Source organism: Anoplophora glabripennis, unplaced genomic scaffold (genome assembly GCF_000390285.2).
Source record: "Anoplophora glabripennis isolate ALB-LARVAE unplaced genomic scaffold, Agla_2.0 scaffold34, whole genome shotgun sequence".
Lineage (NCBI taxonomy): Eukaryota > Metazoa > Arthropoda > Insecta > Coleoptera > Cerambycidae > Anoplophora > Anoplophora glabripennis.
In genome coordinates this window covers 1,375,077-1,388,630 of record NW_019426074.1, presented here as the reverse complement: position 1 = coordinate 1,388,630, position 13,554 = coordinate 1,375,077, and the positions used below count along the sequence as shown (strand labels likewise).

The following is a 13,554-nucleotide window of genomic DNA, read 5'->3' as shown; positions in this document are numbered from 1 at the left end:
GTTAAGTTTCATAAAAACATATCCGTTTTCTTACGCATTGTCTATAGCAAAAAAAACTTTTTAACAATCTGGGTCTTAAATAAGAAATAGGCTTATGTCTATATCCAGCTGCAAACCATCCTATTAATAAGTGACAAATTTATCTTAAAAAGTACTTAGCAAAAAAGTTTATCTTTTAGAAAATGAAAAGTAAGTTGAACCATTCAAAGAAAGTATAAACCTTGAAGTATGGCCCAGTTGCTTCTGGACACACTGTATGAAGTACTGTGATAAGTTTTATAGAAAAAATCATTTACTAAACTGAAATTAGCAAATTTAAATAATTATTTAAATAATTAAAAAGTTAATATTTTTCTGTATATGCAATTAGAATAATAGTACAATATCCTGACTTGGACTTGGATCGAGTTTTCTAATAAAATTTGAATTTTGATAATATAATGTATTAATAAACAAAACTTGATTTGGTCGACATCCAATATCCCTGCACAGCTATTTTTAATAAAAAAAAGTTATTAATTTTTATATATATATATATATTNATGTCAAAAGATATATATATACAATATGTTAAAGTTTGGTCGACATTTTTGTTTCTTGGATAAAACCAGGTAGACAGGTGTAAATAGGTAACTTTAAATTTAATTGAACTTTAATTTTTTATTAAAAATAGCTGTGCAGGGAAATTGGATGTCGACCAAATCAAGTTTTGTTTATTAATACATTATATTATGAAAATTCAAATGTCATTAGAAAACTCGATGGGTGAAGCTCAATCTAAGTCAAAATCTTAGACTATAATGATTACCTTTTTGAGTATAATAATGGTGATTGAGTACAATTTGTTGATTTACAATTTACATACATTGTCAATTTTGATTCACGCTACTATACAAGGTGTTTCTTAAGTAGAGTTCAAAAATCCAGGGGCATATTATTCTGTGACCAAAAATAAGGGTTTTTGTTATATAAATCTGGGGTTTTAGGACAACCATTGTCCAGCTACAGCTTGTCAAAAATTAAAAAAAAATCTTTAATTTCTAAACTGCTTGAGATAATTTAATCAAATTCAGTATGCATATTTCGTATGACAGGTATGAAACAAAAAATTACCAGCTTTAGCCACTTACCAGTGGTGTAGGTGTGGGTATCATCGATCATTATTTGCCAAAAAAAAATATCACCCTGTAAAATAGATCATATGAGCCATTGTATTATCTTCACATTTCGTTTCTGTACACTTTTTTGAATTCCAAACCGATTAACAACAAAATTGATTTATTTGATCAAGTGGATTTTTACAATACTCATTACATTACAATAACAAAATAATTAAATAACAATGGAATTACTTTACCATGACTTATTTATTGTAAAAAATGTTGGAAATGGCCATCTTCAGCCAAAAGACATGCTTCAGATCATGCAGTTGCAGCTCAAACACATGCAAAAATTCCTGGAGTAGGTAGCTCTTATCTCATCACAACCAGTTATAATTTATTGATGTATGTAATCCTGAAATTCAATGTAAACCTTGTAAACTAATGTCTTGAGAGATGTCTTCAAACAAAAAATCACTAGGATTGATATCGGGTGATCTGAGTGGCCAAGGTTGACCTGGTTCTTGGGTACCTCGTCCAATCACGTTATTATCGAATCTTTCATTTAAAAATTCACGAGCAGTCAAACTAAAATGTAGGGGAGCCCCATCGTGCATAAACCACACTCTTTATTCTCTTAGCGCATAGGAAACATCGTCAAGTAGTTCATGTAAAACGTTTTCAAGATAATGTCTGTAGGAGGCACCGGCTAAAGTTCTTGGTAAAAAGTAAGGCCCAACAAGAAAATACCCACCCATACACTCAAAGAAAACTGATGTTGAAATCAAGATTTCATTATGGCATGAGGGTTTTCATCATACCAAACGTGTTTATTGTGGAAGTTCATTATAGCATCTCTGCAAAAATTAGTTTCGTCGATAAACAATATGTCAGTGGTAGTCAACATTTTGTTCAATTTTTTGCAAAATCCAGTGGCAAAATTATAGGCATGCAGGATAGTCTAGCTGCAGTAAGGCTTGAACCCTTTATATGTGATATGGGTACAATTGTTGATGCTTTAAAAGCTACTAAACTAATTTATGATTCACATTAAGAGTTGCAGCGATCTTCCTAATACTAGTATTTGGGTGTTCTTCAATTTCTTGTAGAATATCTTGTTCCAATTCAGGCATTCTAACACTGAAAGGTCTTACAGGAACTGGACCTTTCTGAAATGAGCCTGACTTCGATAGATGTTGAAAAACATTTCTGAACATTTTTAGATTTGAAGTTGGATGATTTGGAAATCTTTCCATTTCATCCAACTAAATCATAGTAAAGTAATTCCATTATTAATTAATTATTTTGTTATTATTTTAAGTAATGTAATTAGTATCGTAAAAATGCACTTGATCAAATAAATCAGTTTTGTTGTTAATCGATTTGGAATACAAAAAAGTGTAAAGAAAAAGTGAAGATAATACAATGGTGCATATGATGACCTATTTCATTTGTAATATTATACAGGATGATATATTTCTTTTGGCAAATAATGATCGATGATACCCACACCTCCGCCACTGATGTTTCTAAAGCTGGTAATTTTTTGTTTCATACCTACTATCATACTAAATATGCACACCGAATTTGGTAAAATTATCTCGGTTAAGCAGTTTAGAAATTAAAAATTAAAAACTGATTTTTTTTTTAATTTTTGACATGCTGTTGTTAGACAATGGCTATCCTAAGACCCCACATTGATATAACAAAAAATCCCTTATTTTTGGCCATAGAATATGCCCCGGGATTTTTGACCTCTACTTAAGAAACACCCTGTATAGGTGGTTTTTGCAGCACATTACTAAATTTTTAGTGATTTGATCACTTAAAATTGTAATGGCAATAGCAAAATAATTGTATGTTTTCTATTTTAGAAAAGAATATGCATTTTCCTTTTTATTTATTTATTTATTTATTGTAATTTTTCATATCTAGTGAAGTACATGTGGAATATAAAAATCAAGAATGCTTTACTACAATTGTAGACCTTAATGCAAGAAGAGGATAAGCGCCAAAATGTAAATAGTTCAGAAGGGGCATGTTTTTTTATATTAGTAATTTTGACATCATATTTGGCTAAATAAGTATAACATTTGCATCTGAATTAGAGTGAAACATTTGTATAAATAGTGATATGCCCAAAAAATCATTTGTGGTGCCAGAACGAGATTCCTGCATGTATTTTTAAATTTATACCAGCTGGAAAAAGTGGATAAGTAATATTAAAAACGTTTTTCTGCAAGTATCTAAGATTATTAGATAGAATCATGTCCAGGACAAATACCAAGATTAGGATAAGTGACGTAACTTATTCCCTTCTTGCATGAGTCTTATAGCAGGGGATAAGTATGATTTTATCTCATAGTTTGGTTTCTATTAAACATATTGCTTATTGTTAAAAATATTTTGTTAATATTGCTGACCCTATATATTTTGTATATTTCTGTTTAATATAATTTAATCTATTATCAATACAATCGAGTCAAAAATTTAAAATAACTATTAAAATGTCAAAAGAGACTATGTACTCATATCTACTGATCTATAAATTTTTTTGATTAGTAAGCATTTTGCTATCATTTCTAAAAATAATTAATTGTCAAGTGATAAGGTTGACAGACACCATATAAAAACGTGCATAGATATATTGTATGCATTTAATTATTATATCTACTGTAAATTATGATTAAAGATAATGCCAAAATATTGTTCTTTATGTTTTACAGATAACAAATATTTTTTTATGGGGGAATTAATTGGTAACAAATAGAAAACTATTTTTTAAGTTAATTTTTTATATTTTGAAAATTTCATATAAATGCAATCTATAAAACAGTTCAAATGCCATTATGTAATCACATAATACATTTTTTAAATGGGAAACACAGGTTTAACTGCATACATAGATATTTTAACTTTCCAAATTTAAATAGGACTGTTTTTTTTTTTTTCTTTATAAAATATGTAATTCAAAGTTTTACAAATGGAACTTGTATCTTAATTCAAAAAAGGTAATACTCAAACTACTATCAGCCGTGTAGCTGGGGAAGAGGGCCTGGCGCTCACACCAGAAAAAAGAACTATCCTATAATATCATCTTTTTCGTTAGACTAGCCGACTGGCCAGCTGTCCCCTCAAGGCCTACCCACAAGCAAGAATCTTATCTACGCCTGTGACTACTATGACTAGCAAACAATATTGTAAGCGTCAGGGTATTTAGAAGCTGAAGGTATGGAAACAATGGAACTCCTGTCATCACCTAGGCAAAAATTTTATTAAAAGAGGGAAGAAACATTGAAATGGAAGGTTATAGATATCTACTACAATATTTTCGAGCATTAGGCAGGTCCAAGTTCTAATCTATTAAAAATAGAATTTGTTATGTATGTGTAATATTTTATCAATATTTTATACTGTGATTGCTATTCTGTGGTCCTAAATTGTCTTCCGATACTTTCAGGAACATCAAAAAATAAGGATGAGTTTATAATATGCAAACTTTTTCCTGAAAATGGATACTCCTTTAGAATGGAGATGGTATGTATATTTTTTGCAATATTTATTGAGATCGTATTTATATTCTAAGCTTAAACTTAAAAGCATCTGGCCTACATCTTTGTAAAGGGATGGTTTTAATTGACGACTGTTATTATTTTCCCCTTAAGTTTTTACTTTTTCTCTGATTTAAATTTTTTTTTTCTAAATATTTGTCTGTAGATTATTAGAGAAAAAATAGATACCGTTTAATTTTCATAAACCGAACCATTTTTGAGAAATACAAGTTTACATACAGTAAATTTGTAGTTTAATAATACATTTTTCACTATCAGTTGGATATGCATTGATAAGGAACACGTTTCTAATAATTCCCATAAAACAAGTAGGTACTTCAGTTTTAAATATTAGGTACTTAAGAAAGTTTAGAATTTAAATAAGGTCATGTAATTCAATTCAAATGTAACCTTGAAAGCTCTGCTGTATTTCTTTCACCAAAAACAAGTTTAAAATATCTCTAGCCGAATGGTATTTAATAATGTGTAAATTAATCTAAATATCCTATGACTCAATTCAAAATATGAGTATCACTAAAAACTTTTAAGATATTGCAAAAAAGTATATGTACCATTCCTTACCCCATTGGAGGGACGGTATACCCCATCCATTTTTGAAAAAAAAATGTAAAAACACTTGATAAATATTTAAAAATTTTGAGAAATTTTGCCACTAATTTTAGAATAGTTGTATACTTCCCTCATTAAATTTTGCAATTGTCAACAGGAAAATGAGGTATTTTTCTCAAGAAGGAGGAATACAAACAGAAAATGGAAACATAATTAGAAGAAATTCAACTGTGGAGAAAACAGAAAATCCATTCCATATGAAAATGACTACTACTGGCATGAATATGTATATCTAAATTTTTATTACAATTCTCAAAAAAATTTATATGAAAACTATATGTATATTGTTTCCATATTATTTAAATACCTACAGATGTCTGTTATTGATCCAGGCCAGAAAGCATTTTTTCTTGAAAATGAATTCGTAAATAACTACAAATTTTGAATAAAATAAATGTTGACAGATTTAAATGAAACTTTTTTTTTTTTCATACTGAACTTGTAAAATTTTCTGATCACTTCATAACAGACAATTAAACTTATAATATAAGCAAATTTTTTTATATTATAAATTCTGTTTCAGATACAAGGTGTTCTTAAAAAAACGGCCCTTTTGACTAATTTTTTATCTTAATTACTGTTAGATTTAAAAATTACAAGGACTTTTATTGAGAACACAGTTTCTGGGAAAACATAATTTCTTTTCCAGTTTTTTATTTTTTTATTGTATGTGTCATATTGAAATGTATACTTAAAACATAAAGTGTTTTTTAAGCTTTCAAATATGTGTCCTACTAGGTAAACAAAAAAATGCAATGTGTAAAAAAATATAGAAAAAAGAAAGTTAACAAAAGAAAAATATGATCAATGACTTCTCGAACAAAAATGTTGAAAAAAAATCTGTCCCCAAGTTTTTCCAAAAAGTTGCTATAAGTTTTTTTACAGATATCAGAAATGTAATACAAATTAGTAAGGAAATGCAGTTTTTTAAAGAATTGTAATCTTGAGCAAGTCAAAAAGTAGATTTTTCTCTGGTCGGTTGGTGTACTACTGTAACGAGATTTAAGTTTCTTAGAGAAATAATGAAGATAACGCAATAACAGTTAAACATTTTCGTCTCAAATTCATGAATATTGTAAGCCGCAGATTATACAAATGTGGTTGTGTGCAAACAAATTGTCATGTGCAACCATCCTTCTATGAACGCATACTGCGATGGATAATCAATTTCTGTGTATCACATACCAAAAAAAAATCTTGTATCAAATTTAAGTCTTATTGTAAAAAATATTAGTAACAATTTAGTATGACGGGCTCATCAACTGTGGCGATGAAAACACTTAAGTGTACGGCACATAAAATATATAAAAGCAGAAAGTGGGCGGTACTTTCAGTTTCTGCAATCATGGATTGCTATGTTTAAGAGTTCATGATCAAAATGAAAATAATTTCGATGGGACCACGACTTTTGTCAATCTTTAAAATGTCGTTTTATTAGCATTAAATGTACAGGCAGCTTACTTTTAAAAGAAATGGCAGTCCTAAGTTATCTATGATCCTAGGTAGTAGTATACTTTATTCTCCTATTTATAACGCATTGACTCGGTCTAGGCCCTACAGCGGAAATTATACCCCTAGACTGTAAGAGTATGATTTGCGCTTAGAGTGCAGAATGTCCTGTGTTCAAATCCCTTTTGTATTTAGTACATATTTTTTAATTAGAATAGTACCTGGTTTATAAATATTATTGCCATTTAAAAAATATATATATATTTTCAGTGTTTATAATTTTGCTTCCACTTTTTTATCTTTAGTATTTTTGACAGTGTCGTAGCTAAGGTCATGAGCACCCATGGCAAGATTTGAATTTTGCGCCCCCAAAATTTATAGAAAGAGAAACTACAATAACTTTAAAGTGTAATTTAAATTAAAATACTTTATTACCCAACAGTCAAGATCAATAATAGAACAATTACATATAGAACAATAGGTAAAGTAATAATGACTAATAAACAAAAAATAAAGGGAATAACTTATGTAACTAACTAACAGAAATCTTCATCTACAGTACCTGAAATGTTTAATAAAATAGATTTTAAACTGGTATGATTTGTATCACAGAGATGCGACATCATATTAAATAAGTTGCACATATTGTATATAGAGGTGACTTAAATAAAAGATTAGTTCTTCGCAAGCAATAAAAAGTATAGGTATTTCTAAAATTATGCCTCAAAAGCTCAAGGCAATCAATTTGACAATTTGACCATTTAATAACTTGTAGAGGAAAGTGACAGTTTAATTTTCTCCTCAAATCTAAGCATTGAAACCCAAATCTATCAATCAGTTGCCTATATGGTGTTTAAGCATAAGATATAAAATTAGTCCTTTTTTATTTTCTACCAAGAGAAACAATACAATAACTTTAAAGGACGCCCCCCTTGAGGTTTGCACCTCTCGCGGCCAGCCCTTAGCTACGACACTGATTTTTGTTTTTGTTACAATTTAAATAATTTGGGCGCATTTTTTTTTAACTGAAATTAAATTCCCTAGATCAACCTAGGGATTGTATCAGGAAATGGGCCAGGAATTTGACATTTGAGGTTATGTTATAAACCTTAACCTAAAAATTGTTTGGTTGATATTTTACTATTTATCTTCATTCATGTTCTTTGATGTACTTTAAAAGTTTACATCATTTTATTTAAATAATGTCTGAAGGCGAGGAAAAGTTTAATCACGTTGAAGATAATGAAGAACAAAAAAGAAGAATTGTATTTAAAAACAGAAAACGTAAACAACTCAGGAAAAGAATAAAAACGGAAGAAAGCGATGAAGACGACACAATTGATCAAACAAGGTGAGATATATTAATGTATATATATTTTTTGTAAACTGTCCTGTCTCATTTAGCTCCAAATTAAAAGAAATGAAAGCAATTCAGAAATTGCGGGAAAGGCCAAATGGGGTTAGCATTGTTGGATTAGCTTTAGGCACTAAAGTTACAGCAGAAGATGAAATTGTAGCGGTAAGTGTAAATTAAAATGAGTTTTAAGTATCATAAACATTTACCATGAAGAACGGTTATTTTCTTATATTTTAGAAAGATCAGTTTAATGTTAAAGTAGGGGGCATGATAAATATGCAAGCTCTCAAAAGTGGTAAAATGAAACAAGTAGATGATGCGTATGATACTGGTATAGGGACTCAATTCAGTGCAGAAACTAACAAAAGAGATGAAGATGAAGAAATGATGAAGTTCATAGAAGAAGAATTATCTAAACGAAAAGGAAAAGCAGATTCGGTGGAGGGACAGGACAATATCAATAATAAAAATTCTACATATCTCAGTCCAGAAGAGGCTGCATTGCGATGTGTGCCAACACATTTGAGGTAAAAGAAATGTCCTGTTAATTAATCTCAATTATTATAATTATACCTAATTAAAAATTTGATTAAAGGGAGTCTTCTACGAAGAGATCGGAAGAAATGTTGTCTAATCAAATGCTAAGTGGTATACCTGAAGTGGATTTAGGCATAGAGGCAAAAATACGCAATATAGAAGCTACCGAAGAAGCAAAACTCAGGTTACTTTGGGAGAAACAGAACAAAAAAGATGGCCCTTCACAGTTCGTACCCACGAATATGGCTGTAAATTTTGTTCAACACAATAGATGTAAGTTACATATAAAATGAAGTACTTATTATTGTTTGACTACATACTTTTAGTTAATATAGATGCTTCTGATATCCCTAAGAAAAAAGCAAAAGTGGAAGTTGAAGTAGAAAAACCAAAGAAGAAGGATGAAAAAGCAACAGATGACTACCATTACGAAAAATTTAAAAAGCAGTTTAGACGATAATGATTTTTTTTTTAATACGTCATTTATTTTAAATGATTTAATATAAGTATCGTTGTTTACATTTTTTAGTAGGTAGTGAAATTTGTAAAAAAAATTAATGAAAATTATGAATTCTGTCTTTGGAATTACTTCGCCAGCATGTTAAAAATATTTATCGTGCACTTTTTTATATTTAAAAAATTTTTTGGCGCACCTTAATACAATCTATTTCACTTCCGGCTACATGCTGAAAAAAATCCAAGATTAAGATAGTTCTGGTAATATCAGAAAAGGAATGTTATGGACATCTGTGTTTACAACTGCAGAGCATGCAAATAGTTTTCATGATTTGCATCTACATTTGCATCCACTTGCAAGTTTGCAGATATAATGTGTTGATTCTGAGCGTAACGTACCGACATCGCACCACATGTCTGCAAGATAATCCATTGATAAACTGTCAATTACCTCTACCAAAATTCAGTTAGGAAGAAATCGTGTTGTTTCAAGGAAATTTCAAACTAATAAAAATAATCCCAAATAAAGTGTTCTGACAAACATTAATATGTTTGTCAGAAGAAAATGAGAAAAAATAGACAAGCTATTATTATTTTCATACCGATGTTATAAACATAGCACCTCCCTCGATGCGGTCATTGTCGCCAGCTGATCACCTTCTGTGGATGATTCATCTGTGCTAAGCGGATTTGGTTGACGATTCAGTCCACGAAGCCGAATCACTGCATTGTCATCGGAGGATTCTTCCTATTGTGGTGCATCGGTCCATATCCGAAAACCCAAGCCCTAAACTCCTCCGAAGATACCACCGATACAAAACCCCTCGTTATAAATTCATATCTACAGATGATGATTCAGAAAATTTATATCCACGTTTGTATCTGCAGATTTCTGAAAAAGTAACACCTGTAACATCCCTGAAGGAATCTTACTGATTTTGCCAGATTCAAATTTTTATTATCGTTACTTTATCAACCCTAATTAACTGTATATTTTGCAAAATTATATTGAGCAATATTTTGATGAAATATTTTATTTTTTATCAGTGATTGTCTTACGAGAAAAATGTTTGGAGTGTCTTGTTTGTTGCATACAAGTTTATCTTTAAAATCGGTTTTTAGCTCTTAACTTGACCCGTCACATTTGAATTAAGAATTAAGTATTTCATGACCTCTAAAGGGATTTATTTAATAACGAGTCACATTAAGCATATGTACATTTTAAAGGGGGGGGGGGATATCTGAGTCGAAAAGTGTTTTTTCAAATTCTTTTTTTCGCTCATCTTAAAGTTTGCGGTCTTAAGAATATTGTATGTAAATGTCATACTGAAATTCCAATAATTGTGAAAGTTGTGGGCAATTTACTGGAATAATAGGATAAATCATTTGTAATCATGATAGAGCACTTTTACAACATACAATAAGACTTGTGTCATATTATGTGACTAACAATAATTTAGAAGACCTGCCAGTGTTGAATTCTTACCAGAATCAGCAAATGAGTTCTTATCACCGCTATCGCTACTACTTATTTTAAAATTGGAACAGAAACAAGTACAATACATTTAGTGCATGCAAAGCCAACAAAATTATAGCTCTAATTCAACTGCAAATGCATGCATTTCAAAATAAAAATTATTAAAAATGAAAAAAGTTAAAAATGCACTATACATTTAATTTAAAATTAAAAGAATGTCATTGATAGATGTTTTAGATGTTTTTTAGTATAATTCCTGACTAAGTCTACTCTAACTTCATGCTTCATCCAAACTTCCAAACTTTAATATTATTCAGATTACTTTTCTGTAGTAACTTGGCAACATTTGAAATTGAAATATGAAATTGTCTGCTAATCGTGGCAGAAGTACCAATCAAACAAAACGGTAAAAAATCAATGGCACCAATCTTGACTCTGGTGATAAATATAAGTGATAAGTTTTTATGAGTGATATACATCATTGCCAATACTATGATCAAATTGAATAGACAAATGCTTTTTCATGCATTTAATTACCTTACATTTCGATATATTTAGAGTGTAGTTTGTTCCTAATACGCCAATCTCGAATATATGTTGTTGATCTGGCAATACTGCACTGATATAAAATAAATATTCCTAGACAATACAATAGGGGAATTGTTTGAAAATGCATTGGCCACCCTGGTTTTAAGCATCTACGTAAGTGTTAAAGTATTTTGAATTTTGTGGTTATGTTTGAAAGAACAAAAAGAAGTTGTTTTGTTTATGTTTATATTAATTTGTATTTATTTGTAACATATTTGTAGAAAAAATAATAATATGACTAGTTTAAGAACACAAATGCGATATTTAAATCCATATGATTTACATAAGCTAATAATAAATGATTATGTTTTAAAAAAACCAGGAGATACGAGGTTACTTAAAAGAGATACTTCTAAAGATCGGAATGATTACCACGTTATTAAAGAAAATCATAAATTTCTTTGGGATAACGACGAAACACCTAAATCTTGGGAATTACAATTTGCAAAAAAATATTATGATAAACTTTTTAAAGAATACTGCATTGGAGACTTAACTTTATATAAAGAAAATAAGGTAATTTTTATTAATTTCAATTATCTATTCAACTAACATATGAAAGTTTGAAAGATAGCATTGCGATGGAGAACAGAAAAGGAAGTAATTGTTGGCAAAGGACAGTTTATATGTGGAAATAAAAAATGTGAAGAGAAAGAGGACTTGCGAACATGGGAAGTAAATTTTGCATATATAGAGCAAGGAAATAAAAAAAATGCTTTAGTTAAAATAAGTAAGTTATCATTCCAATAATTTCTTTTCAATACTTTATGAATGTAAGCTACATTTAATGCTATAGGATACTTGTTACTAAAGTAACAATAATTTTCAGGATTGTGTCCAGAGTGTTCAAAGAAATTAAATTATCACAACAAAAAAAAAGAAGTCAAAAGATTACAGAGGAAATCTTTGAGACAGAAAATTAATAAAAATACACAGGAGTTGAATCGTACTGATTCACCCAGTACTAGCACTAAATCTTTACATCCAGACAAGCAAGACACAGAGAAATACGATGAAAGTAATATAGTTCCAACAGATGACTTAGAATCTCCTTGGGACAGTCATAAACCATTAGAAACAAAAAGTAGAGAGGAAGAAATGGAAGACTATTTACAAGATTTATTACTTTAAAGAAACAATAAATCTATTCTAATAATGGGTGTGTAAATACAAAAAAAAAATTAGATTTCCCCGTTTATGCCAATTCTATAGGTACCTAAAAATTGCTCAACATAGGAAATCCAAAGACTTTCGGCCAATGCAATATAGATGAAGGAACCAATTGCTAACGTTGTGAAACATAAAATGTTGAGTTTTAAAGTATCATTTGACATGTGACGCCTCAATTTAGATATACCAATAGTTTATGCTTTGTGTTACCAACATAAATCGACAAGAACAGCAAATGGCAGAGAATTTGGACTTTCATAGCTATGAATTTTAGGTCACTTACTTTAAAGTAAGATTTTTAAGCTTCTCGCAAGGTGATGTGTGGCAGCAACATTAACAAGGAATCTGGTTATATTTCAGTACTTAGGACTTTTACAGGATGGTAATTCAAATATGTATGGCTTTATGCACAATATGGAATATTTAATATATTCATGGAATGCTGTCGAAATAGTAACCAGGCCGATGTCGACCATAGGCCGTCTCGCCGGAAGCTTAAAAATCCTACCTTTATACTCCTATACAATAGCATGGTGTCTAGATTTTTTCTAGATTTGTGTATCAGTATATGTAATGTCGTTGTTTATTATTAGATTAATTACTTACCGTAAGTATATAAGCAGATTTTTATCTTAATTTAACCTTAACTTTACTGGGAAAAGGCCAGCAAGACTTTGCACATACACATTTATTCCAGTCGTAATGTTATGGACCTGCCATACAAACAGGTTTTACATGCACAAACTGGTTTATAGCCGGTACGTGTACGTGGTTACAAACTTTGAGACCCGATATGAATAAACTTTGTTGTTTTAAAGATTTATTTGCGTAAATTTGGTTTACACGGTAAACCTTGCAGTTATGAATGGCTTGCATACCGTGTCCCCAATTGTACGCAGATAGATGTTTTTATTTATCTGATTTTCTCAGTTACTTTGTTAAAAATATCTGATATATGATGTTATTTCAAGTAATTTATTAACTATTGCCAGGTTTGGAAGGTAAAGTCTAAAGAATATTCTCATCGAAATAAAAAAAATATAGCTATAGAAAATGATAAAGAAATTAAGGATTTAAAATATTATGTCGGTTTATTTTTCTGTTTATTAATAAACAGAAGAGAAAACATTGTAGTAATTCTTTGTATTACGTACATTACATAAGGTTCAATCTTTTCCAAGATATGACTAATAGACCAATCGAAATAACTCATTTAGAGGGAAAAAAAAATTGTTACCT

At 29.8% G+C, this 13,554-nt stretch overlaps 2 protein-coding genes across 4 annotated transcripts; both read left to right on the top strand.

Moving 5' to 3' along the window:
- The first annotated feature begins 7,336 nt into the window (after nt 1–7,336).
- On the top strand, nt 7,337–10,088 carry LOC108913712 (telomere length and silencing protein 1 homolog). 3 transcript variants are annotated; one of them, XM_018719328.1, is made up of 5 exons: nt 7,337–8,081; nt 8,135–8,249; nt 8,325–8,614; nt 8,683–8,897; nt 8,960–10,088. In XM_018719328.1, the coding sequence occupies exons 1-5, from the start codon at nt 7,933–7,935 to the stop codon at nt 9,082–9,084; spliced, it is 894 nt and encodes a 297-aa protein (XP_018574844.1). In that variant the 5' UTR covers nt 7,337–7,932; the 3' UTR covers nt 9,085–10,088. The 3 variants fall into 3 exon arrangements, with proteins under 3 accessions (XP_018574844.1, XP_018574835.1, XP_018574831.1); XM_018719319.1 differs by having other exon boundaries at nt 7,338–8,081; nt 8,334–8,614; nt 8,951–10,088; XM_018719315.2 differs by having other exon boundaries at nt 7,504–8,081; nt 8,951–10,088.
- A 1,211-nt stretch (nt 10,089–11,299) lies between these two features.
- On the top strand, nt 11,300–13,095 carry LOC108913662 (protein FRA10AC1). Its single transcript, XM_018719249.1, has 3 exons — nt 11,300–11,661; nt 11,716–11,875; nt 11,975–13,095. The coding sequence occupies exons 1-3, from the start codon at nt 11,380–11,382 to the stop codon at nt 12,274–12,276; spliced, it is 744 nt and encodes a 247-aa protein (XP_018574765.1). The 5' UTR covers nt 11,300–11,379; the 3' UTR covers nt 12,277–13,095.
- The last annotated feature ends 459 nt before the right edge of the window (nt 13,096–13,554 follow it).